The sequence below is a fragment of the Pempheris klunzingeri genome, chromosome 17, assembly GCF_042242105.1.
Source record: "Pempheris klunzingeri isolate RE-2024b chromosome 17, fPemKlu1.hap1, whole genome shotgun sequence".
Classification (NCBI taxonomy): Eukaryota; Metazoa; Chordata; class Actinopteri; order Acropomatiformes; family Pempheridae; genus Pempheris; species Pempheris klunzingeri.
The window spans coordinates 17587133-17612521 of record NC_092028.1 but is presented as its reverse complement, the minus strand read 5'-3'; the positions used below and the strand labels follow the sequence as shown (position 1 = coordinate 17612521).

The 25389-nt window shown below is 44.3% G+C and overlaps 1 protein-coding gene across 2 annotated transcripts; it reads right to left on the bottom strand.

Annotated features, from left to right (window-relative positions):
- On the bottom strand, positions 1-25099 carry LOC139217058 (ubiquitin carboxyl-terminal hydrolase 22-like). 2 transcript variants are annotated; one of them, XM_070848331.1, is made up of 14 exons: positions 24685-25099; positions 23707-23739; positions 12887-13019; positions 11025-11138; positions 10815-10916; positions 9308-9474; positions 7482-7641; positions 6699-6804; positions 5349-5507; positions 4149-4275; positions 3248-3339; positions 2692-2754; positions 2124-2273; positions 1-2040 (listed from the first exon to the last, which is right to left on the bottom strand). In XM_070848331.1, exons 1-14 carry the CDS (start codon positions 24802-24804, stop codon positions 1998-2000), a joined length of 1569 nt encoding a protein of 522 aa, XP_070704432.1. In that variant the 5' UTR covers positions 24805-25099; the 3' UTR covers positions 1-1997. The 2 variants fall into 2 exon arrangements, with proteins under 2 accessions (XP_070704432.1, XP_070704433.1); XM_070848332.1 differs by lacking the exon at positions 23707-23739.
- Positions 25100-25389: the final 290 nt, after the last annotated feature.

The window sequence follows — 25389 nt, the reverse complement described above, 5'->3', positions numbered from 1 at the left end:
TTCCAGTTTTGTTCTGAGTTTAATCACTGAAACGGATAATGAAGCTCTCCTCTTCCTTTTCGTTTCAGCTGCGTCCCTGAATGTCCTTGGGTGGTCTTAACTGCTCCATGATACATCAAAACCATAGTGCGACCATTTCACAAGTCTTTGATTTTACTGTTCAGAAAGCCACCAATGCCCTCTAGCTGAGGTTCTGCAGCAGACCGAAGGATATGCATGTTTGTTTTCAGTCACAGAGCAGCTAAACAACCAGGGGTTGTGGTTTTTATGTGGCATTACTTTGTGATAAGTTAGAGCCCTCATCTTATACATGAGTGAGTATTTTTTATTCTGTATTTTTTTATACATACACAATCAGTGATATTCAAACAAAACAGACCACAACACCCTGATGTGTATGTGCATTATCTAAAGTCTGACTTGACAGCATACTGATTGAATAGAGCACTGGGTTTACTGCACTGCAGAGGCAAGACACACCACGAACCACACCGGTCTACACCAGCCACACAGTTGCCATGGAGAAGATTAACACTGATGGATTCAGAGCCAGGCTGTGGTCGCGCAGCGCCCATACACGTGCGATGTGTTTTACCCTGGATACATCTCACATGATCGTCTTCCCATCCCCAAACTGCAGAACATAAGTCGTGATGGGCAGCAGGCCTTGAGGCATAACTGAGGGCAGATTATAAGATCATGAGAGCCCAGTCGCATGCAGTGTTGTTAGGTGGGCTTTTTTTTCTTTTTTTGTTTCTTTTTTTTTTTTTTTTTTTGCACAGAGCATTCAAGCTGTTCAACGAGGAGAGACCACGGCATTCTCGTGTATTATCGGACCTCATCTGGAGCTCATGTTATTGAGTCTTCTCTTCAGAATGCCATACGAAACCCAAAGCTCACATTCAACATACAATTCATAAACAGTAAAGGTGAGCCAATTTAATCATCACCATCATTATACCAACAATTCCACAAGAATGAAAGTATAATACGTCCAAAAACATTTCCAGTACCAGGACAGCGAGGGACATATGACTGTACTGAAAACTTTAAAAAAAAAGACACTGAAAAGAACAGTAAACAAAAACTCAGAATTCAATGAGTTGCTAAAAAAATACATATTCCCTGCCCTCAACCAGACTTAAAAATAAAACAATCAACACAGTAAATAATGGAACATGAGCACACTCAGGTCCAAATCTGCTTAGTTTCCATGGCAGCACTTCCCCAGCAACTGGCAAAGGCAGCGTCTCTAAGCTCTCCCATGTTTTCTTTGCTCTTAAAAAATAGATGTATACTAGAGTCATACAGTATTTCATAACTAAAGTCACAAATGATAAGAATCATAACCATACCTTTAAAAATGTTCTTGCAAAGTTCATAATACGTTGATTCTATTCTTTTTTTCTTTTTTTTTTGCGGTCAGTCCCATATGCATATGACAACGAACTGTCTTCCGTCATGACTAAGTTAAATGCTTGGTCAGTTGAAACGAGAGCACCATGGGAGAGAAATGGAGGGGGTGTGTGTGGGGGGCGGAGGGGCGTGGAGGGGGGTCAGAATACTGTAAGAAAAAAATCCAGATGTGCCCAAACATCATGGCAGGCAGCCGCGCTCGCACTCTGCCCCTGCAGCAGGAAGGGGGAAGGGAGAGAGAGTGAGGGGTGTGGGGCCTCTTCCCTCTGCCCAAGCCTGGAACTGACCACGCCCGACTCTTCCTCATCCTCCTCCTCCTCTCCTCTTCATTCAGTTTTGTCAAGTAGATGCCAAGAAGTAGCTCAGTGCTTGTTTTTTTTTTTTTTTTCTTTTCTTTTGAAAGGTTGCATGATTTCACACGTCTTTTTTTTTTTCTATTTATTTCGTCCTCCCGAGCTGGAGGAGCAGACTGGTAGTCAAAGAGTTTCAGGTAGGTTTGTGTGTTTGTGTTTCATCCTGTCCCCAGTCCCTTGATTCTCTCAACAGAAGCAGTGGTTCTTCACGGTCAGTGCTCTCAAAGACTACTCATACTCGAGGAACTGTTTATGGTAGAATAAGAGATACCTGAGGGAAAAAGAAACACTGGATTCAGATTTCATACTGTGAAACATTAATTAGAAATGCCACTGCCTTGTTCCCATCCTTACCCTTCACTGTCGAGTACATCCTTAATGCTGGCCTTGGTGATTATGGCGTCATCACATTTGAACCACTGGTCTTTGTGCTGGCGGATGAAGCTGGTGTAGTGGCCACTCTCTAATGTGCCTTGGTGGTTGACCACCGCAAACAAGGAATACCTTGGAATAAAAAGGCAAAGAGACGTGACTTTGCTTCCTCATAAACCCCAATCATCCTCCTCATACATGGGTGCCTTCATTGGTCTTAAACCTTGTGCTGCTGCTCTTTCAGGTCTTCTTTTTGGATTGGAGGCCTCATTCAGGCGCACCACGCATACTACTCTACTACAAGAAACTGGTCGGCTGTATTGAGACAGTAAATTCCCCATAAATGTCGTGGAAAATTAAAGTTATTGTTAACAGCCAAGGATGAAGAAAACTAAGCAGCTTTTAATAGGCTTCAAATTGATTTCATTTGGGGAAGTCACAGACGGATGCTCCACGTCATTAGCATGTGCTGCTGTGCTAGACAGAGTTTCTAATATGGTGTGTGAAGCAGCAGTGTTAATAAAGGAGACATGTTTTCCAAGGTACTCACTTATTGTCGTTGTTTAATACATCGACCGTCTGTTGATACTGCCCGTTCATTCTGCTCTCTTTACTGCGGGAGGAGGATAAATAACACCGAGATGTTAGCACTCATGATGCTGCATGCATGCATGTGTAAACATGCTACACTGCCACATAAATCCGCTAGGTGGCAGAATGATCCAGCCTATGAAAGCTGATATCTTCCCTGCCTGCACCTCTAATGATCTTTCTGTCTCTGAACAGAGCTGAATGGATGCTACAGCCAGGGGTGGGGCAAGACTGCTGCTGCATGCTCTACTGACACTAGTATATATTTATAGGGAGCATTTTATAAAGCTGTTTTGGCACAGATGCAGATGTGTGCAATCGCTGTGAGTGCACAGTGCTTATGCGTTATCATACAGTATGTACACGTGCAAACATAAACAGGTTACATACTAGTTTAATAGGCTTCTGCTGGGTTTAGAATAAACAGTGCTTATTTCTATGTGGATGTGAATACCAGCGGGATGAGACTCACTATATGGGTAGAGAGGCTAAGGGGCTGGTAGGTGGACGCTTACCTGGATGCCATGAATGGCGTCATGTCCAACTCTAGAGGGAAGGAAACATATGTAGTGATCTTCCTCCGCAGTTTAGCAGAGTGCTCAAACCGCTGGGGACGGCCAGAGAGGGAGGATGAGAGAGGAGTGAGGGGGGAAGGGGCAGAGACATGGCAAGAGAGGGAGAGTGGGGGAAGGGGAGAGGACACATATTTAGAAATAAAAGGTGTCATTGTTACAACGTCCAAAATAAAAACACAGCGAGTGAAAGGCGAAAATGCATGTTTTCCACCCTGGCTGTCACACATTTACACATTCATAACAAGATAATAACAGGCTTGGATTGATCTAAGACACTCTTCTTGCAGCCTGTTCCCATGAATATCATAAATACGTTATGGGCCTCAGATACTGTTAAGATAAATAAAACATGGACAGTCGAGGATGGTACGAGTCATTAAAATCACAGGTGTCCTGGGAAGCTGTGTGAAAGGGCTGCACAGTAGGAGGTAATGCACCAACAACCGAATCAAATTATGAACGCACCTACGCACAAGCAATGTACCAGATAGTTAAGTCACTGCAAAAATCTGAACTTGGCCTCCATCAGATGTGAGGCTGCATACACGCTTAGAGAAACAATCATATACTATTGCAATAAGGAAGAATGCAGTTTTTAAAGAAACATAAAAATTAGAGAGGATTAAAAAAAAAAAAACATCCACATTTGCTGATCTTTAAGCCAAATCATATGGTCCTGTTTACAAGACACTGCTGTATCTGCAGTTTTGTAGTTACAACTGACAAAATTAGATGTGTGAATGGTAAAAGCTCCATGTGCCCTTAAATAATCAGATTGTCAGACAGTGACAAATGATGTAACAAGTGATAATTGGCAGCACGGTGTCGCCGGCTGACTCACTTTGAGATGGAAACATGCTACGATGGGGAGCTTCTTCATTGTCAGCTGTTTGGTGGACTCTTGGTAACTATGGCAACCGCCACACTTGATTTTGGCACTGCTTCCTAGATGCTCGGGGCGCGTGAACCTGCAGAGAGAGGGATGGAATAAAAGAGAAGAAGAGAGGGTGTGTGAGAGCAGAGAAGGTGGGCGAACATAGACAGGAAGTAAAACCTGGGGTAAAGAGGAAGAAAATTTCCATGGTTCTATTTTCTTTAGTTATGTTGCATCCGCCCTTTGATCTCGCCTTTTGCACACTGCACCCTAACCCTGACCTACTTTCAGTCCTACAGCTCCAGCAAGAAGTTTCTGTAGGTGTATGAGAGCTTGTGCATCAAATCTGCCTGCAGAGTTTTGGTGCAACCACTGTGTGTGTGTGTGTGTGTGTGTGTCAGCAAGCCCAACGCAGAGCCCTGCTGGTATTGCCAACGCCTCTATCACCACGGCAACAGCACCAACCAGTTCTGTACCTTTAAGAGACTTGCTGCAGCAACTAGGGGTGTGTGAGGAGCTGCAGTACAAAAAAAAAAAAAGTCAGGAGGGAAGGAGGCGAGAGAAATAGAGGGGGAGGAGTGCGAGTGGTAGAGAGTGAGGGCATGGGGGAAAAGGAATTAGGTGGAGAGGGGAGGGAATGCAATAAAGTAAGGAGAGGAGGAAAAGAAATTGCAAGAATGAAGAGGCAGTAGAGGGGATTTGAGAGGTCACACCTGCTCTGCCAACCTGGTGATGATGAGAAGATGAGATCGAGGGATAACAGGGTTGTTGTGCCTGAGCGGACACCACATGAGATCCCTCGTACAAGTGGAGGGATGAATGAAATTGATATCCATGAATTTGGAGAGGTGGAGTAAGGGATGCAGGAAAGTAAGCCGAATAAAAAAAAAAAAATAATAGAGAAAGCGGCACTAGCTCCTTTCCAAATGTTATGAACATGATTAGTTTTTAATTTTAACACCATCAGTGTGACTGTACATCAGTAGTAGTAGCTGTGCATCAAAGGCGTCTGACCTCTGGGGTTTTTTCAAGAAGCACCTGCGATTTAGCATCATTAAATCTTTTACAGCTTAGATGACTGGACGACTTAGATGAATTTAAATCGGATAGTTGGAAAAAATTAAAGACAACCTGACCGACTGGTGTCAGCTGAGACTGAGGATATACCTGCGTAGGCAGTCTGTGAGCGTGGTGGACCCTGACAGGTGACTCTCTCCGTTGACTGTGCTGCCGTCCCCTCCAGGGCTGAGGGGCCAGAAAGGCGTGGATGAGCCAGGGAGGTCCAGACTTATGTCCCAAAATGGATCTATCGTCGTGGAGACCCCACTGGAGAGGGGGGGGGAAAAGGGGGGGGAGAGGGAGTCCAATTACAACGGTTAATTAATAGTGCGTGGTTGTGTGCAGGTTTATGTGTCACTTGTTACAGGTGGTGATGAAAGGATGATGACATGGATGGCAATACATAAGCTTGAATTAGAACAGCCTCTGTATATTCTGATCATGTTTTTGTTCAAGCCTGCTGGAAGATTGCGTGTGTGCATGTGCATAATAACCACACTGTTCTTCCAGGTCCATTTGCAATTCAATGAAGTGTTACATCAGAGAAAATTGGCTTCACATAAGGAATTTGTATTATTATGGCCCGATGACTGAGATGGACTGCGGCCTGAGAAAAATGGAGGCTTCCAAATGCAGAATGAATGCAGTACACAAAAATATATGGGCACAGGGGATGGGCTGCTGCACATTATCACTGTTGATTAGATGAGTTGTGCTGCTGCAATACCCAACGGTATCAGCAGGAGGCTATTAAGGAGTGGAGACACATTTATGGTGGTGAGAGTAACTCGGCAGTAATATGGCGCCAATTTTGCTCCATTTTTGCCCAAAGAAGCCTTTGAAGGATGCATTTTCTGTTGCTCAAGGCCTTACACAGTAACCTGTGGTCAACAGGAAAGTTGCTTAATAATTATGAAGGGGTTAAATTTTCACAGACAATCATAGACAAGACAGCAGCATTAGCTCTACATCAGCAGTCTCTCTTTTCACGGTGGGAGCAGGTAACATCGCACTGAGCCGGACTCGGCTTGCCTGCTAGTCTGGGCGAGGTGCTTTGCAGTTCAGTGCAGCGTGCTAGTGTTAATGTGACAGGACAGCTCTAGGGGGCAGGCAGGCAACGCTTGGGTTGTGCTGCTGTCTAGACAACCCCCCTTACAGCAGCTCTGCAGGGGCCGGGCCTTTAAATAAGAGCAGTGGAGAGGACACAACCAGTGGTTCACCCACTCTGGGAGGACAGGTGGTGTCCACATCGATCAGCCCGGCGGTGAGGGGAGACTACGGCATCAGAGGACAACAAGGATGCATGTATGATGGATGAATGAGTAAATGTAGGAAAAGGAGGTATGGGTGGTGATGTGATGCTCCATCAAGATGAATGGACTTCTCAGGTTGGACTTTGCGCTTTTCCAAATTTCCTAAGCTTCTTTATGCACAAACAAACTAGATACACAAACGTACTGGCAAACTTGACAGGTAACATCTGATTGCAGGCCCCCGGTGAAGATTTGGTCAATGATGCAGTTACAGTGGTTTGGATTGTTGGCCTTCTTTCCATTGTCATCTCCTGTGGACCACAAAGAGCAGAAAGTATAAATACACACACAGAGGACACAAACAACCTCTTTAGCACCTCTGAAGGACTCAGTCTGGCCCTCTTTCTCACTTTACCATTCCCCTGCAGCGGAGCCTCCCTGACACTTCACAACTATCTGGATTCTCTGTAGCTTATCAAAGCAAGCCTCACTGCAGGGTCTGTGGGTGAGTCAGCTTGTCATTGCACTGCAGCAGGGCCTATTGACATTCCTCACACTGCTTGCTTGCTTGCTGTCCCCTTGGCACACGGCATTGTCAGTCTCCTTCAGTATGTTTCCAGTGAAGTAAAGCACTGCTCTGCGGGTAGATCGAAGGTTTAACTCCATATGCTGGAGCTCAGAGGCAGCAGGTGGCACAGTCCCACACTCCTCGGTCTGAACTGACACTACGCTGCTGCGTTTTACAGGTAAACCCTTCGAACTAATTGCATTCAAGAACAACAAAGACGAGATCCTACAAGTGAAGGTCTGGCCTTCATTAAAGAGCAGTTTATAAGTTGTGCTGCTCAGACTATGGACCGATTCATTGTTGGTGTTTAGTGAATAACATATAAGAAACTTTAAAACAAAAAATATACTGCATACTGATCGCAATATTACGTAGTGGTATGCACACTGGGGATGAAATTTGATTGGTAATATAGCTTACTGATGGTGTCCCCTTTGCAGTGCCTGTGTAGTACATCCAACGCTGCGATGAGGAACTCGTGGGCGTCTTGCTGCTCGTAGCCTGCGAGGTGACGTGCGTGAGTCCATACCAGGTGCAGCAGCCGGAAGGGAATGTGGGGCGAACGGTGGCCCGAGTAGAACTGAGAGCGAGAAAAGAAAGATGGAAGAGGTGGGTAGGGGTGAGGATGAGAGGGCAGTTAGCCTATTTTTCCAGGTGTTACAGGGTGTATTATATTTCATCACCTTTGTCAATCTCACAGCTACATTGCTCACTGTCATCTAGAACTTATTGCTGAACCAGAACACAAATGTACTGTCAGTCGAGGTGATTTTGTGACTCTTGGCTGTTACTTTCTACAGGCTTAGACAGATATGAATGAATTCCACCTCATGTCGCCTAACAGCCCCAGTTCTAATGACAGCGCATCCGTGGAGAGGAGTGCGAGGTGCAAGACAGAGAGGACAAAGTGGCTGGAAAATGGGAGCATTTGGAGCAAAAACATCCATCTGTGAAGAGTTGCAGAGTCTTCGGGTTACCGTGGGATTTCAACTGAGTGACAATCCAGGTCAGGGTCATGAGATGTGGATGGGAAAGTATCAGAGCTGAGCGGAGCAAAAGAGGTGGCAGGGTGCGAACGCTACAATGAAGTTCCAACCAGAGCTCATTAATGCCAGAGAGGGCTCTCATCTCTCAACACGTAGATGTCGCACACACCTCGCCTTATTCTCCACAGTTCTCTCTGAATTCTGATTGAGCTTTGAGAGGGAAAAACACGCCATGCAGGCGCCTCTCGAATCTTACAAACTCGGCTCCTTCCCGGCAGTTTGAAGGTGGTTGACAAACGAAAGATCCTACAAGAGGAGGAGGAAACGGGGGATAGAGAGAGGAGAGCGAGCTGCTGATCAAAGCGGGCTCTGCCTCTCACCTTGACATCTAAAAAGCTCTGCGTGTGTGTGTGCGCTCGCCAAGTCAGAAGACAGCTTTTGATGACAAAATAGAAGTGGGTTTAAAAAAAAAAAAAAAAACACACACACACGGGGAAAGGGAGTGGAAGTAAGTAACGAAATTAGAGAGCTGGGGACAAGGTGTGGGGTAGAAAAGACTTGGGCATGATTCTGTGTGTTAGGGAATAATTAAATTATTTTTTCTTGTATGAGTGACCCTGAATTCTCTGTCTCACACAGCTGAATACTCAATCAATGTCGGCCTCCCTGGTGATAGAGGTGAGCCATTACCTCCTTTATGTGTTATGTAGCCGAACGGTTCAGCCAACTGAGACAGGGCAGGGCTCTGTGTGTGTGTGTGTGTGTGTGTGTGTTGTGGTGTGGAGGGGGTGGGGGCAGATGACTCAACTCATTATAGCACCACTTGCCATCTGTGGGCCCATATATACTAGGAAGTGAGAGGGTGTAAGAAAAAAGCGAGGCAGTGTGGGAGCATACCAGGCAGAAATTACGTAACATTCAAGGCCAATGAGTTTGTTAGATGTAAAAAGAGAAACTTTTGTATCAAAGAGCTGGTATTAAAAGGCTACACATGGCTGTGCAACATACTGTATGTGCGCTGACTGATCGGGTTCAATAAAAGGTATAATTACTGCATTCATTCCTTTCAAACAGGATTTTTCTCTCCTCCCTCTTTTGACTAAACAATAGCGGGTTAATGCTGTGAGAGAACATTCATTTTGTATTGATTGCAAAAAAAAATATATATATATATTTTTAAATAATACAACTTTTTCTCTTCTTTGGTGGATTAAAACAAACCTATGTAATGAGTTCACACATGTAGACTGTGCATCATACCTCCTGAAAGAGCTGCGACATCTCACACACCAGACAGGAGTTTGATTGCATCTCGCACTTGTGTCTGTCGGAAAGAAAGAAGTCTCGCAGCAGTGGTGTGTGTGTTAGGGCCTGAACTATACAGTTCATGAAACATGTGTTGCCCAGGTTTATTAACCCGCGTAAACCTGCAGGACAAGAGGAGACAAAGAACAGTGAGAACGACTTTGAAATCTAGATTAAACATGACACGATTCACACTGCTGGTAATGGAGGCGATTAAATTCACCTCTAAAAACCCATTAGACACCAACAAAATTTGAGAGCATAACTAAATAATACATTGGTAGCCAAAAGAATCACACACAGTGATGAAATTTTCATAGATAATTAATTTTTCAAGTCATTCATTGAGCAAAAATACCAAAAATAACCTAGTTACATATTCTAAAATGTGTGGATTTGACACTTTTCTTTGTCTTATGTGATAGTAGACTGAACATTTTGGTTTCGGGTTATTGGTCAGTCAAATAAAATAATCCAAAGTCACCTTTAAAGATATCGAAATGTGCATTTGAACTATTTGACATATTTTTTAAGCCAAACTATTAATCATTTAATCTGTTAAATAATTGCAGGCTTAATCAATATCACAGTATCAATATCTAGTACATCAATATTTAGTAGTTGCAGGCCTATATGAAACCACACATATACCCTGTAATACACACATCTCGATATGGCTGTATACTTTGTGAACACAGAAGCCACCGCCACTTTGATATTCAGTTTTTTTTGTGTGTGGCTGGAAAATTAACAATATGGTGTTGGATCAGGTCTGCCAGCGAAACCGCGTGTATCCTGGAGCGGACCCCAAAGCTGTGAATGGAGTCATTTAGTGTGAGAAAGTAAAGCCCTCCAATGATGGCCAGTAGAACAGGTGAGACACAGCGAGGCCCTTGGGTCTAATCCAATTGAGCGAGGTTTGGTTCTGGAAGAGAGCGCTCAGCGAGAGCTCTAACTCTTCAGACTGGTCCTGGTGTGTGCACACACACAGAGTCCACTGCCCAATCAGGGCTACCAACCAAGCTCTTTAAAAGACACAAAGGGGTGAGGGATGGCAGGAGACAGCGGGAAAAGGGAGAGATACAATCGGAAAAAGTACATGTAGAAAATCAGGGACACAATTGAGATAGCAGGAAGAAACCAAAGCAACAGATCACTGAGAAAATAGTACAGAGAGAAAACAAGATCTGGGGAGACACAGAGACAAATTCAGGCCCACTGTGGAGTGCATCTATCAGAGACAGAACGCTGTGTTCTGCCTCTTGCGGTGCACTGCCTGTGGGGCTGCCCGGTCCTGCTGACCTTAGTTATCACACTTAAATGCAAGCGTGATCCCAAGTACACTTACGGCATAGGCACATGTAGAGACACACACAGAGCTCGAAAGAATCCCCACAGCACACTCGCACTGTCAAGGGGGAAGAAGACCTGTGCATATCGAACAGTGCAGTCTATTGCCCACCTATGGTACAGTTCGTAGTGATTTTCCTCCGCTTTGGATTGTGTCGTAATAATTCTAGCTCCCTCTTCGTCGGCTCCCATGTTGTGTATTTCTCCCCTATGCCTGTGGATACAAAGAAACACAAAAGTGACTGCACTGACTTATCAGGTGGCCTCGTTTCAAAAGCTGCATCAAGTCCTCTGACAAAAAAACAAAAAACAAATGCTGTACCTTGCAATTTCCAGGCTTTTCTCTGTTCCTCTTTGGCAATCTGCTCCATGTCTTTGTCGTATATGTAGTCTTGACACACAAAACAATATATTCCGCCGTATAATAAGTCTATCGCTGGAAGCAGGAAGGAGGGAAAGAGAGGGAAGCAAGAGAGATGGAACCATAATTACAAATAGATTTTTCCACCACAGTAACACACATTGGGTTTTATTTCACTGTCCAACCTCTCTGGCACAGCCAGCCTCAAGACAAGTGCTTTCTCTGCCATGTATTTTTTCCACTCACCACATTATGCTTCCATTGCCTGCACTGAACAATTAAAAGAAATGTGAGGGGAGCATTGATGGAGTAGGTGCATTTGTTTCCCACCCCCACCTGGGCTTTCAACTAATACACCATCCTCTTCCATTCTGAAACTCCACGGCAACAATACCTCAGCTCTGTTGCCGTGACAACCTATTTTTAGCTTAAACGGACATTTTTCTGTTCTTGGTGCAACCCACACTTGAGAAAGTGAGCTAACACATCATGCAGAAAGCCTGACTGGTGTATGTTATGTTGTCGTCACAGTATCATGTTTTCTTTTTCTTTTATTGTGTGTGTGTGTGTGTGTGTGTGTGTCTTACATGCATGTGTGAGATAAGAATGCATGGGAAAAAATAAATAAATAAAAATAATGCAGGAAAACAATAACAGATTGAAAAGCATGATAATCGTTCTCTTCTCTGCTAAACCATGGACAAATCTGACAGCTGTGCAGTGAATATGATGCTCCTGTCTGGGCAGCAGCAACCTGGTTAAGAGAGAAAAACCAGAGGAACACGAGAGGCAGCGAGAGGAAGAAGATGTTGACTATGAGTGCTGCACAAGGCACAGGCAGGGATTCATGCATTTTGCTCACTTGAATGAAGGACAAGAACAAAGAATGTGAGGACAGGGAGGTAGAAGAAAATGAGGAGGAGATGTGAGAAGTGTCTGGAGAGTGAGGTTGCTAGAAAACAAAAGCGGAAGAAGGAGATGTGAAAGACGCCTTGAGCCGCGAGGTTGTTAGGAAAAAGCGATGAAGATGTAAAAGGAGTCCTGAAAAGGGAGCTTGCTATCTAGCAGTCGAGCAGACAAGGGAGTTTGGATTAATTTGATTAGAGGTGGAGAAGAACAGAGTGCCGGTGTCAGAGAGGCTCCTGTGTAAAGCTCAAAGCTAATTAACGCTGTAGTCGTGCACTTGGGGTATGCGTGTGTGTAACCAAACTGTTGAAATGCATTAAATCAATTAAAGCCATTCAGACAACTACCACGCCACCCTACTATCTCCCGTTTCCATATTTAGTTGCCCTCGTCAAGGTAGTATCAAAATCCTGCTCATTAGTGTCACCGTCTTATTTATCATAATTAGCATGTAAGGTTGAGGCTAGGCTTTCTGGTAGCTGTGGATTAGCAATGTCTACCCCTCCCCTGCTGCTGTATGAAGGCGAGTGCACCAACTTAAACCCGTGATATTTGACTGGATAAGGCGCTCCCACCAGAATGGTAATGTGCTGCGGTTAGAGAGGGGTTCAGCTCCCTGTCTGCTCGGAGGAGGAAGTTGTCCAAAGTAATGCTGTAATCCTTCACTGATAATAGCTGATGCTGCAGTGGGCCACAAGGGTGCATGTGAATGTGAGGGCTGATGTAATGGGACACAGCCTTGGACGTGGGGAGGGCCAAAATATTGACATGGCCATTAATCAACTATCGTTTTATGTCTGTTGTGAGACTTTTCTAAATATAGAGACACCCATTTCCTGTTTTTATCAATACTGCAACCAATTCAGATTGGTTGCAGAATGATTTCTCTGACAGTTGTGAGCGAGTGTGCGGCTTACCTAGATTATGCCTCTTGTTTTTGGCGTGCTCGTGGATGTGTTTCTTCGTAAAACAGCCAAAAAAGACGCAGTAGAGACAAGAGTGGAGTCGGTTCAGGTGGGCGCCACACATGTGACAGATACACGACTTGGCCTGGAGAGACGGTCCAAAAGGGAGAGGGGGGGGGGGGGTGGTTGGGGGAGGACAAAGGGGAATGGAAATGAGAATGAGGAGAGGACAGTCAGTGCGGTGAGAAAAATTCTCTGCAGCAGGTTAGAGCCTTTTACTATAATGTAGACAGGCACAGGCAGTCGGAGTGGAACTCCCTGCCAGTTGAATTAGATTTCTATCTTCCAGTCAGTCACACAAACACTTCGGAGGACACGGTGCTTGAATAGACCTGATATGAAGACAGACTTAAGATTGCTGGGACTGCTGACAAATCCAATGCAGTTAAATAACAACATATTTTCACACCGAATCTTTCGCCCTATAACACATGCAGGGCATGATGGGATTTAATGCTTGGCAAGGCACACTCGAGAAGGCAAGCAGAAACGGTCTGAAGCACACACCAACAGCAGCTGGAGTTGTAATTGCTGAAATTGAACATTTGAATGGCTGAAATCTTTGGCAAACCCGCAAAAACGAGCCCTACGGGGGCTACACAGGAGCACAGGGCCCCCACCTTATGCACAGTTCAGGTCGTATTTGGTGGTTACAGTGCCTATATAAAAAGATTTAGCAAGAACTGTGAGAAAGGGGAGCACAGAGAAGGGTTGTTATTGTAGTCTGAGAGCCCATAAACAACTGTACGGAAATGGGAGTGGTAGAGTGGCAGACAAGTGTGGACATGGTGAACACAAGTCTGAGTCTGAAGATGTGAACTTGTCACCTGGAACGAGCATTGGAAGATATGATAAGGAAGTATTAGGAAAGCTCCAAAATCCATTTCACTTTTGACCCTTTAATAAAATGTACAGCATGCTGACTGTTTACTAAAAATACATAAGGAATAGGTCATTTTAAAGACAATTAGTACATCGGCAAATACAAACGCTTTTAGCGATGACTAAGTTGCTTTCACCGAACAGTTCTGTTGGTAATGTGAGTGAAAGTACAGCAGAAAGTAGTCAGCTGGGCCGCCGTGAGACGGAGAAATTAAATGAAGAGGAAAGACAGAGCGATCTAATCAAAGCCTTTCAGGGCACAGACCTGCTGCAATGACTCGCCCACTCACAGAGAGTAGACAGACGGAAAGGAGGTGTAAAGCAAAGGTGAGGAGAAACAAAACGAGAAAGAAGTTATTGGCTGGAGAGGTTTTACTAGATTTCAGTTTTGGGTACACTGTGTGAAACCAGCTCATGAGACTGACTCGCACACTCCCACACACCTAGCTTAAGCTATTGGACATGAACTCAGCGTCCCTGTACTGTACTGCCTGCCTATTGTCATTTTTGGACTACAGGTACAATAATATAACCTGACACCACCTGAACAGCATTGAAGCGTATTGTTGCTGAAAGATAAAATAGATTGTGCCAGTCAGTTTCACTTCCTTGTCTCTGTATGACACATAGCACAGAACAGCCTGTGCCACAGGGTGACTACATCGCTAAAACTAATACCACTTAGGTGGCAATAAAGCAATGACTAACGCACTAAATAACTCACACAGTATGACAAAACCTCATCATCCAAGGCCACAACATCTTGGGGTTTTGGGAGGATTTGTTTGGGAGTTCGTGGTAACCACAACAACCAACACAAATGTTGACAAAAGGTTGGCAGTGTTAAAAGAGGAAAAAATTAGGATCTGGTTCTGAACGTGAACTGCACAATCCAAATATACTGCTGCTGAAGACACCTGTAAAGATTTTGTTTTTCCTTCTTCTACAGTTGGAAAAAAAACATTAAATTAACTTTCTATCCCTGATCAGCATTTTATTATTATTAATATATCAACAATAACACTAATACTGCTGGTCTTATTCATGTTGCTACAACAGCTTACTCTAGGAAACAAAAATACAGATACCAGTCATCATGTTTTTATCCACTATTGGTTTCCCCTGCCTGAGCTAAGCACATGTCTTCTAAAAATAGCCAAATAAGATGTTGAGTAACTCCATGCGCAATTCTTTAGATTAAATACATATGTTTGTTATTTTCTCTGTGGGAGAAGACAGACAAATGCTACGATGGTGAAAATCTGCATGTCTGTGACTGGGATCATCTGTGGAAGTGGGCGGAAATGGTTGGAAATTCTGCACAAGCAGGCGGGTGCAAGATTGAAATAACAGTCCCATGTGGACCTCTATTTGTATGGACGATGTAACAGCAGCTACACAAGTAATTCAATATCCATTTGCTCGTGGTATACTAGGGATATGGGTGTCATATGAAGCAGCAGACATATGTGCTGCCACTGACAGGCCGCAAAACTCGGAGTCAGGTCTGTGTTTTGGCTGAGCATTAGTCGGCGTGTGCTTGATTGTGATGACATTGCAGTAGAGGGGATATTCAGGGTCGCAGACCCTAAGCTCTGTTTGTATTCATATTGGTCCGTTAGCCAACCAGCTCTGAATGTGTGTGTGCGAGAAGGGGCAGCACCAAATCAGCAAGGCGTGCTTTTCCAAGAGGCACATACGGAGAGCAATGGGAAGAAACAAATTGTTGACACAAAAACCAGGATCAAAACAGACATCTACAGCAAACTCTTAGAACTTTTAAGGTAGCGCTTGCGTCACTGACATGCCAGGAGAAAAGAAGGGATAAAAAGGGATGGAGTCTACATGAAATCCTACATGCATTAGCAAAAGGGAAAAAGACTGGCTGATTTCAGCTGAATTCCTAGATATGTTGTAGCTTCTTCTTTAAGCCTATCCTTCCTAAGCAGTGATGTGTTAAGTCCCAACTCATCCTATACTGCACCAGAACTCCAAATCCAAAAGAAGACGCACAGCCAATGCCGAGCCTTGGCCTCCTCCTCACCCTCGCATGCCGCAAAACCCCTTTAGCGGGCAGAAAATCTATCTGTACTCAAGCCCTTCCTCGGCTTCCCTGTGCTCTCCGCCTGTCTATTCCTCAGTGTCAGCAGTCCTGTATCTCTCTGTGCCCCGGGCTTTTAATGTTCTATTAGGTCAGCTATTGATCAGCCGCTGGCTCAGATGACTGGAACAAGTGTCGGACAGGTAGCAAGCTCACATTCGTGCTGCGCCTCCCATCTGGGATGTGCTCTTTGAGGCTCTGTGTCCAGGGGAGTGACCCACTAATGTACAAAGCTGTTGAATGATGGAAGAGCAGATGCAGAAAGGTATTAGCAGGATGAAAAGATCTCCAATACGTCCTTAATGTGAAGATAAGACAGCATTACATGTTTGGTGGGCCCACTGTGTCGGTGAGTGGCTGTCAGCTAAGAGCGACCTGGGTCCAACAACTGCAGTATGAATCCTCTAGTGTTCTCGCTGCATGCATATAAATCTAAGTTAAGCAACTGCCATGCCTCATATTCAGCTTCTCCATCTCCTACTGCATTCTTTCAGTCTAACTGAATATATAAATGCATTAACATAAATGCTGAGGGGGGGAATAATGCAAACAGAGCCCGTAATATGATGAGCTGTAACTAAGGAGGAGAGAGAATGACGCCGCCGACGATTATGATGTGGACAAAGGTCTGGCTCTACTGAGCACGCTCCTGCTGCTGCAAAGACCGGACCAGGGAGGGAAGGGGAGGGGAGAGGGAGTCAATACAGAGTAGAGAGCAAAGCTATATGAGAGCAGTGACTCACCATGCTGCCTCACACTCATAAGCTCGTTCATGCCTCTCCCCCCACACACACACACACCGACAAAATTGACAATGGCCGACATGCATTGTGCATTCTATAAATATGCATAAAAAGACGCACATAATCTCTCCAAAAGCATATACACACAGACATAGTTAGGCATTTACTATGAGTACTCAGACACACACACATCCTTTCTGATTCTATATCTAATATGAACAAGCTGAGGGAGGCTGGGGACGTAGACTGATGGTGATGCTCCAGAACCGTGCTGCCGAGTGACCCCGTGGGGCTGCAGCGCTGCCTGTCAGTGCCTTGGCGGGTTGTTACCCCCGCTCCTCAGCCCCCTTCCTTCATGCCCCTCTATCTGCACGTGACAATGCATTGCCCGCAAATCGCAGGCTCAGTAAGATGCCCAAGAGACACACACAATGTGAAACTTACTCTATTCTCTTGTCACTTCCGTCCTCCATCAGCTCATTGTAACCTCTGCTGACAATGACATGCTATGTGGTCTTTGTGTGAGGATGTATTCCCACTACATCCAAATGAATCCGAGTTGTAGAAGAGATGAGGGATTGCTGGAGTGTGTAGTTTGGCCTCATACTGTCACACACTGCTATAAGGACATCATAGCTAAACCCTGAGCCCCGGCCTATGGAGTCTAGCTTTTTGCCATCTCCAGAAAAAGAAATAAAACTGAATAAAATGTGGAAGGAGTGGAACTAAACTGAGATCCTCACTGCAAAGAAGCTTTAATGCCATAATGAAAAATGTGTTTTCTTGATTTCCAGAGAACAGGAGGTGTAGGAGCAAAAAGAAAAGGGAGCAGAAGGGTTTCCACCCACAAACATACAATGAAAAATCATGGCTTATGCTACAATTTGTCCGTGTTCAGAGCACACATGCTTAGAAAAGAGCCATACGGCCTCATAAAGGAGTCATGAGTCACACAACAATCATCCAACTCACCAGTGTGTAGACTGACCAATGCTGCAAATAAAAACACTGACTACCATGTATGGCAAAAGGGAAGATCTTGCAGATGGCTGTGTGTTTGTGTTTGTCTGCACAGATGGTTGACAATCTAGCTCCAGCTTAACAAAAGGCTGCCTGATCATTTGTCAGACCTTACAGCTACCAGATGCCCACAACCACCCTGCTGCACTGAAACACAAACACACACGCGCACATGACTGTCACCCATCACACAAAGCTTCTCAGTGGTCCCCTTGGACTGAGATCTCATCAGATCGCAAGTTGATTTCTTATCCTTTGTCTTCTCTTTATCCCCATAGCACCAATCAGGACCCACAGAGCCTTTAATGCCTCGAGGCAAGTCTGTGAGCACTACCTACAGAACAGAGCCGCAGTGGGGCTATTAGTGCACTACAGAGTCTTTAAAATTGAGTATGGAGTAAACCTAAGTAATAAATGATCTTTCCAAGGTCTAATGCCACATTCTTTTCCTTTCTTCCCATGGACAGCGAACCATTTCCAGACAAAATGCCCTGTCCCGAGAAAAGCTGTCACTTGGGTCCTAGGTTTTAACAATGGGGAATAATTGAGTGTCCACACTGGAAGAGATTGATTGCCTCTTGGTTTTGGGCTTGGCCGGCCCCTGGAGAGTGATTGACAGCCCATTAGCCAGATGGTGGTACTAAGGGAGGGCTGGACAGCAGCCTCATTGGCTGGCTCAGGCCATGACCAGCATGCTTTGTAGCAGAAACGTCTTTCCAGAGCCTGTTGGACAGTCAAATGAGAGGAGAGCTTGACACGGTTTACACAGAGATGAGCTTAATCAAAATGTAAAGTCATGCTCGTCCTCAGTCACATGCATTTTCAAATTTAAGATGTTTACCAAGCCTTATAGAGCTCACACTGTGATCGCACATAATACATAAACATAAACAAACCGCCCAAAAATAGAACAAATGCACGAGTCTTCTCGAAGGCAATGTTTAACACTATCATTTACCAGCCTAATGCAGCATCCCACCCACCTCATTTACAACCTATCTCATTTATGTGCCTATGTCACCTCTCTTCTTGACCAGGATTGCTCTCTAGTGGAAGATTTCTAAAGCATACAAAGAGATCAAGCTCTCACTGACAGCCACCAAAGCATTTTCTCTTCCTTAGCATCTCTGATCTGAAATAAACAGCGAGGATAAAAGCACCAGGGCAGCGCACACCCAGCACAGTCAGAAACCAACTAATGATGAAGATCTCAGGTACATTACAGCGCCTTCATACCGTCATGCTGACGGTCAATGGGCAGCTAGTTTCTCTGTGGCTGAAAAACTGGGAGGTAATAGCACGCGGAAGGGACACCACAAGGTGACACACCAGGAAAGCGATTACTCTGGGAGGTTACAGACCTTGTGCCATTTGTTTAGTCTGAGTCACTGAGCCACAGCCAGAGTGACTGACAGACCGAAAGCCACATTAGACAAGATCTGGGAGTGACAAAGAGCGCTCAGACGTGGAAGAAATAGGGCTGGATGAGAGCCAGAAACCAACATCTGACATCACCAAACCCAGTGAGTGTTGTCTACGAGGCAGAGGGATGATGGGAAGAGGGGGAAATGAGAGGATTACAGGCTTGGCCATGAATTTCACAGGATCAAAAAAAAATTCAGGTGAAAACCTCTGAACAGAAAATGATATTCTAGCAGGGCAGTTTAACAATACAACGAATTTTGTGCAATTACACTTTTAACAACTACAGTATCATTTATCAAAAGGTAAATACACGCATTTATTCGCACAAACTCAAGAGGAAATTCAAAAGGCAACGAGAACTGCGGGCTGATACAGGTTTGCAAATAGAAAAAAAAGTGAAAGCAAGAAAAAGGAGGAGGAAAAAAGCGTGGGAGTGAGCACACAAGAGGAACAAGCAAGAGCTATGAAGAGGCTGAAGGAATAGATCCTGATGCTACGAACGTATGCTGATGAGTCAGGGAGCAGGCCTGTGATGTGATGGGAGACTGATCTGACAAAGAGATCTGCTCACAGCACAGGAATCAGCCGCGCTCTCGGATTGGCCGAGCCTCACTGCGTTTTGTGTGTGTGTGTGTGTGTGTGTGTGCAGTGAAAGAACAAGAGGGAGAAAAGAGTGACAGAAGGAAATAAATGTGTCATCCTTGAAAAAAAGATGCATTTTCCTACCTCTGAAAATACACAGTAGTGTCTAGCAAACCATTTCTCTCTCTCATCTTCCCTCATCACAAGCAGAAAGGGACTTTGCACTCGTGGGAAAGTGTATGGGGGGGTGGGGGTGGGGGGGGTTAGGGTTCCTCTGATCATATATGATTTATCAAAACTAGAAGATAAAAAAAAGTTGAGTTCAGTCAGCTCTCTAATCATGACCCTTACCCCTTTAATCAAAGTGACAGCAAATTCTTCAAAGCAGTTATGGCTGTTAAATTCTGCCAACCCCACCCACTGTACTTTCATCTCCTCCAATTTCCAGTCAACCTAAGATAATGGCTCTGATTTAATTGCATAGCAGATTCCTTCATGGTTGCAGTGTTTTAGTAGACACAGAACCTCAGATAGTAAATCTGGCTGGATGGAGCAGCGACCAAAAATAAATAACCATGCCCTTCATGAATATTCATACTGCCCATCCACCGCCATAGCCATTCACAAACTATAAATTATAAATATGACTGGAGTTGGGGCGCAAAGAGGAATTCATCTGTTCAAAGCAAGGGCAGGTTTCTGTCTACCAACTCTGCTGACGTCCCTCCGTGCAGGTCTGTTTAAATGGTAAGCGAATCTCAATTAAGAGGGAAAACATGAGAAATCTGTTCAAACAAAGGCGCAGTAAGGCTCACGTACTGTACTCAAGCAACTGGACACTAAACATACACGGTAATAATAGATTAAGAGTCGGGGGTCGAAGTAAAGACCCAGGAAGATGGAAGGGGGAAGTGCATCGGAAAAGTAGTTCCTCCACTGCAAAATGAAATGCAGCCGATTTTTGTTACATGACTCAAACTGACAGTGGGTGCAGCCCCTCTGGCTACATAGCATGGCCAATCAAAACCCTTTTTCTAACTGACAGCCCTTGACATGTAGCACACCTCGATGAGACCAGAATGTAATGAAGCACAGATGAACAAAAGAAAAACCACGTAAGGGCTAGAAGTCTGGATTTAATGTCCATTAGCATCAAAGAGGAAAAAAAAACTATTGCATGCTTGACATCTACCGTAGTGCGACATCTTTAATATACTGCTCATTTTGCATTTGATTGTTTTTTCCAATGGAGCACTTCTGTCATACGCAATTATGAAATTATCTGGGTATGGCTTGTGTTTGCGCACACAGGCAATTGAGACCTATTTACGCAAAAGGACATCAAGCTCGAGACCTAAAGGAGTCCACAACAATATCAAATTTGCCATCAAATTCAATCCATAATTCATTGTAGCTAACTGTGTGCCATTTCCAGTTTGCACAGTCACACATACTGCGTTAGTAGTAATCTACATGCTCATCCACAGCTAATGGAGCATTCATCTAGGACCAACATGCCAAAAGAATTATCGTCCTAATGTTTCCTAATACATGATAGCAGATCCCAACCCACAATAGAGCATGATGTCATCTCTGTAAACTCCCCATCTCTGCCATTCAATCTGCCATTTGTTACCCATGTGGGGTTTAGATTGTGCATGCAGAGCAGGTGACACATTCTCCACCACTGTTCCTGCACATTGCCAGGGAATTGATTTTAGCCTGAGGTGGAGAGGATGACAGCTTGCAGTGAGGCTGCTGAGGACAGACTACAGAAAAGGGAAAATGAAATGAGGAAAAAAAAAAAAAAAAAGAAGTGAAAAACAGCACGTCAGAATAAAAGGCACTGGCTAATGAAACCAAGTTTGAATAAAACGTCAAAACGAATCTTTTTTTATCCCTCAGACTCTGAATGGGAATGTCTTTCAACTTCCCTCTATGCAGACGGTGCATCTTTCACTATAGAGCTTGCCTCGTATTTGCCACTGTAGTACTACTGTAAGACACATAACTGGTACGCAGTGCAGTGACAAGCTTTTGTTTTATCAACCATGCTAATGTTCAGATGCCACAATCATCTATTCAAAGAACGATTTTGACATTGCAAGGACAGACGTGGGGTTTGCGGATGCCTTTTTATCCCACAATGTTAAGATACCAGCGTGTGATGTTAAAAGGCACCTCGTCTTCTAGCTCATAATTCAGCGCCGAACAAAAACCAAGACTGCCTAACCCCAGGAGAGCGCGGTGCCTGTGTACCACTGGAGCAGCACTACACCTGCTCTGCATGTCAGATTAGTTAGGCGCTGAAGATCCTCAGAAACGGGGGTGTGAGACACAAGACTCATACGCCCATATAGCTGTCTTGGATTGCAATTAGGCAATAGAGAGAACACTTAATTCAGTTGCCAATGTTGTCTCCTCTCTCCCCGTATTAGTCACCTGTACCATCAGTGTTCGGGTCCAGATGGGCAGAGCAGAACCACAAGGTACACACCGTAACAGATGTTAGACAGCTGTTGAACAACATAATCATAAGCAAAGCTACAAGGACGGCTCTCGTAAGAAAAACGTATCTTAAATGCTATTTGTCGATTAAATTTGCTTTGCACAGAAAAAAGAAAAAAATACACACAGCTGCATTTCTGATATAAATGAATAAAAACAGGCTTGTCCATCTCTTTTGACTTGCATTACAGCCAAAAATATACCTGCAAAAGTAAGAACGGATCTAAGACTTCACTATTAGGATGCAGTACCAGTATTACACAGCACTTTTTTCAACGACAGAGACAGAGCAAGGCCCTTTGTCAGTTATGTAATATTACTTCAAGATTCCCAAGGCCACAGGTGTATTGTGATGCAGTGGCATGTGAGAGAGACTAGGTGGTGCTCATTTGTATGACCAAAAAGTGAACTGATAGATGATGAACAGCACAATCTAAATGGTTTCAATGCAAGATTGTCTTTGAATTAGAGCTGCAACGATTAGTCGATTAATTGGCTGCAATGATTAGCCGGCAGAAACTAGTCTGACAAAGGGAAAGTCGACTGTTCCAGGTTCTTGGATGGGAACATTTGTGGATTTTCTTGTTTTTAGATCATAATAAATTGAATATTTTTGGGTTTGGAGAATAAGTCAGACAAACCAAGAGATCTGATGAGGTCAGCTTCGGCTCTACGATAATCATTTTTCATTGTTTTCTAATCTTTCATGCAACGAACGATTAATTGAGAAAATAAGTGCCAGTTTAATGCGTCACAAAAATAATCGTTAGATGCACTTCCTACTTTGAATGCCACCTCACCTTGGCAGCTATGACAGCAGCGGACTATAAATCGGAAGGACAATTATTCAAGCAGCATGCCACCAGGTACATGGCATGGTAGAAAAACAGGAAGGAGAAATTTCACCCTACGCCTCATATATTGTCACGGTGTTTCTCTCAATATGAAAAATCTTAGGTGAAAAGTGGTTGTTGCTGCTGATGCACGGTTTGTAGAGGACATCATCTTGGTGTGAGGTTGGCAGGGATGGTGAGCAGAACATCGTGAGATGCTTAGAAGTGAGTAATACAAAGCACCTCTGACTAGTCTACTCTCCGTGACGGACTGACTTAGATCCTGCTGATTGCATTCCTGTCAGAAAGAGTGTGAGAAAGAATCTGGACGTGCAAAATTAACATTCATAAAATGCAGGTCAATTTTTTGCCACCCTCTACACTGTCTGATAACCTTTTAAGACTGTCCCATACGTTTTTCTTTACACTCTTACACTTTTAAATTCTCCTGTAAGCCTGCTTCAGGGTGTAAAAGGCATGAATTATCACAACAGGAACAAGGATGGGGCTGAATTCTTCCACTACATAAGTTTACATCTAATATTCAGTTCATTAAATGAGAAGGCGCTGAGGCACACAGGTGGGTGAGCAAGAGGAGAGAAAGCAAGCCAGCTTTAATCCATCTGAACTACCTACAGTGTGTCAGGGAAGATGAGGAGGGGATAAGCATCAACTCACCAGCTCTGTCCATCCTGCATCACTCTGAAGCACCTATTTTATCACAACGACATAAAAATGTATGACATATATAAGAGAGGCATGGATTTCTGGTAAGAAGTCAGGCAACCTACAAATTGTTGCTAATCCACAGTAAAAAAAAAAATTTTTAAAAATTAAGGTTAGGTTTTTCATAATTAACATCATGGCACAAAAACAAATATGAAAAGATGTTTATGCTGACAAAAAAGGCAGAAAGGGTGAAAACACTGCAACACAGTCCAGTGATGACATCACATTATAGAGAGCTATTCGGAGCTGTGCAGGCCGAGCAGGTGTGGGATGAGCCCAAAAAGAAATTGGCAATAAAGTAATCAGCTGACGTCCCAGCATCCAAACTCGTGAGGTATTGACGAGTGCAGAAGAAGAAAAAACACACCACATTGACCTGGGATGCCCACGAGAGGACCGCTAATCTGTGGACCCGGTGTGTGCGTGTGGGGAGACACAATAGGTCCATTTGGTGTGGCAACGTTAATGGTAGCTCATGGCCACAACTCCCCATAAACCCAAGTTTAGCCATCTAGCTAACTGCTCGGCATCCTCCCAACAGAACAGCTCAGCTAACCTCACCCACTCACTCACGACAAAAAAAAAAAAAAAAGGTTGAACAAACACTGCTTCGGCTAATTAAGATGAATTAAATGTTGCAGTTAAGGTTTCAAAGCAGCAGCAGCAGCAGCAGCAGCAGCCAGTCTCTGCAGTTCAAGCAGCCTTGCTAGCTAACTCACCGGTGGTAACCTAGCTGGCTAACTCCTACTAGCAACCTTACTGCTGCAAGAGTACAGTTTCACTGAGACCCTCGTTTTGTTCAACCCGTTCAATGATTGTGCTTCATGTGGGACATCATTTCCACTCCACTCCTGTGTCTGCCCGTGCCACATTAACATTATTTCACTTTTGTTTCTGAAGCTAACGTTGCAGTTCCTGTGTTTTTACCTTGCGTCTCCTCGTCTCAGCAGTACCACTCCAAACAAAGCATTGGTATATGACTCGAAGATTTTGTTTCCAATTATCCACCTTATAACCGTTCACATGGGAGCACCCGGCCGGACTCATGACAGACAAAACATTCAGTTTGGGTTTAACGTTATACGTGACAATGAAAAGTCTCCTGGATGATTCACTTAGCTAGCTAGCTAGCACGAACTGTCTGTCCAGAAATGGTTTCCGTTTGGAAATGGGACAATCGATGTAGTATCCAAAATGCTCCTCGGGCATCTGACAAACACGGTCTTTGATCAGCTAGCTACAAATCTGTCATTGTAGTCATCTAGCTAAATAATCACTTCCCTAAAATTTCTGCTCCCCTTGCTGCTTTGACAGTTGCCTTTTCCTTTAGCGTTAGCTCCACTTCCACTCTCACGATTAGTTAGCTTTCTTTCTCTAGTTAGCCTGCTAACACTCAACTACAGCTTCACAATGCCCGCCCAGCGTGCTCCGTGATTTGCCAACACAAAGACGTTACGTCATTACGCTAGTTTCAGAGCACGTTGGGGGCGCCTGGTTTGGAGCCCGGCGCGTCCCGCAGGGGTGAGTTTTAGATTTTAACCACGGGATGGATCGATGACGTTGTTTTGATAGTGACACCTCCCATTCAGGGCTGTCTGGAAATGATGGCCAAATTAAAAAAAAGTACATAAA

Coding starts and splice junctions, on each gene's coding strand:
- LOC139217058 (XM_070848331.1), bottom strand. CDS start 24,804: ATGAGTCCGGCCGGGTGCTCCCATGTGAACGGTTATAAGGTGGATAAT. Junction 4,276..5,348: donor CTCACAGACTGCCTACGCAG/GTATATCCTCAG, acceptor CTCTCTCTGCAG/GTTCACGCGCCCCGAGCATC. Junction 3,340..4,148: donor TAGCATGTTTCCATCTCAAA/GTGAGTCAGCCG, acceptor GGCCGTCCCCAG/CGGTTTGAGCACTCTGCTAA.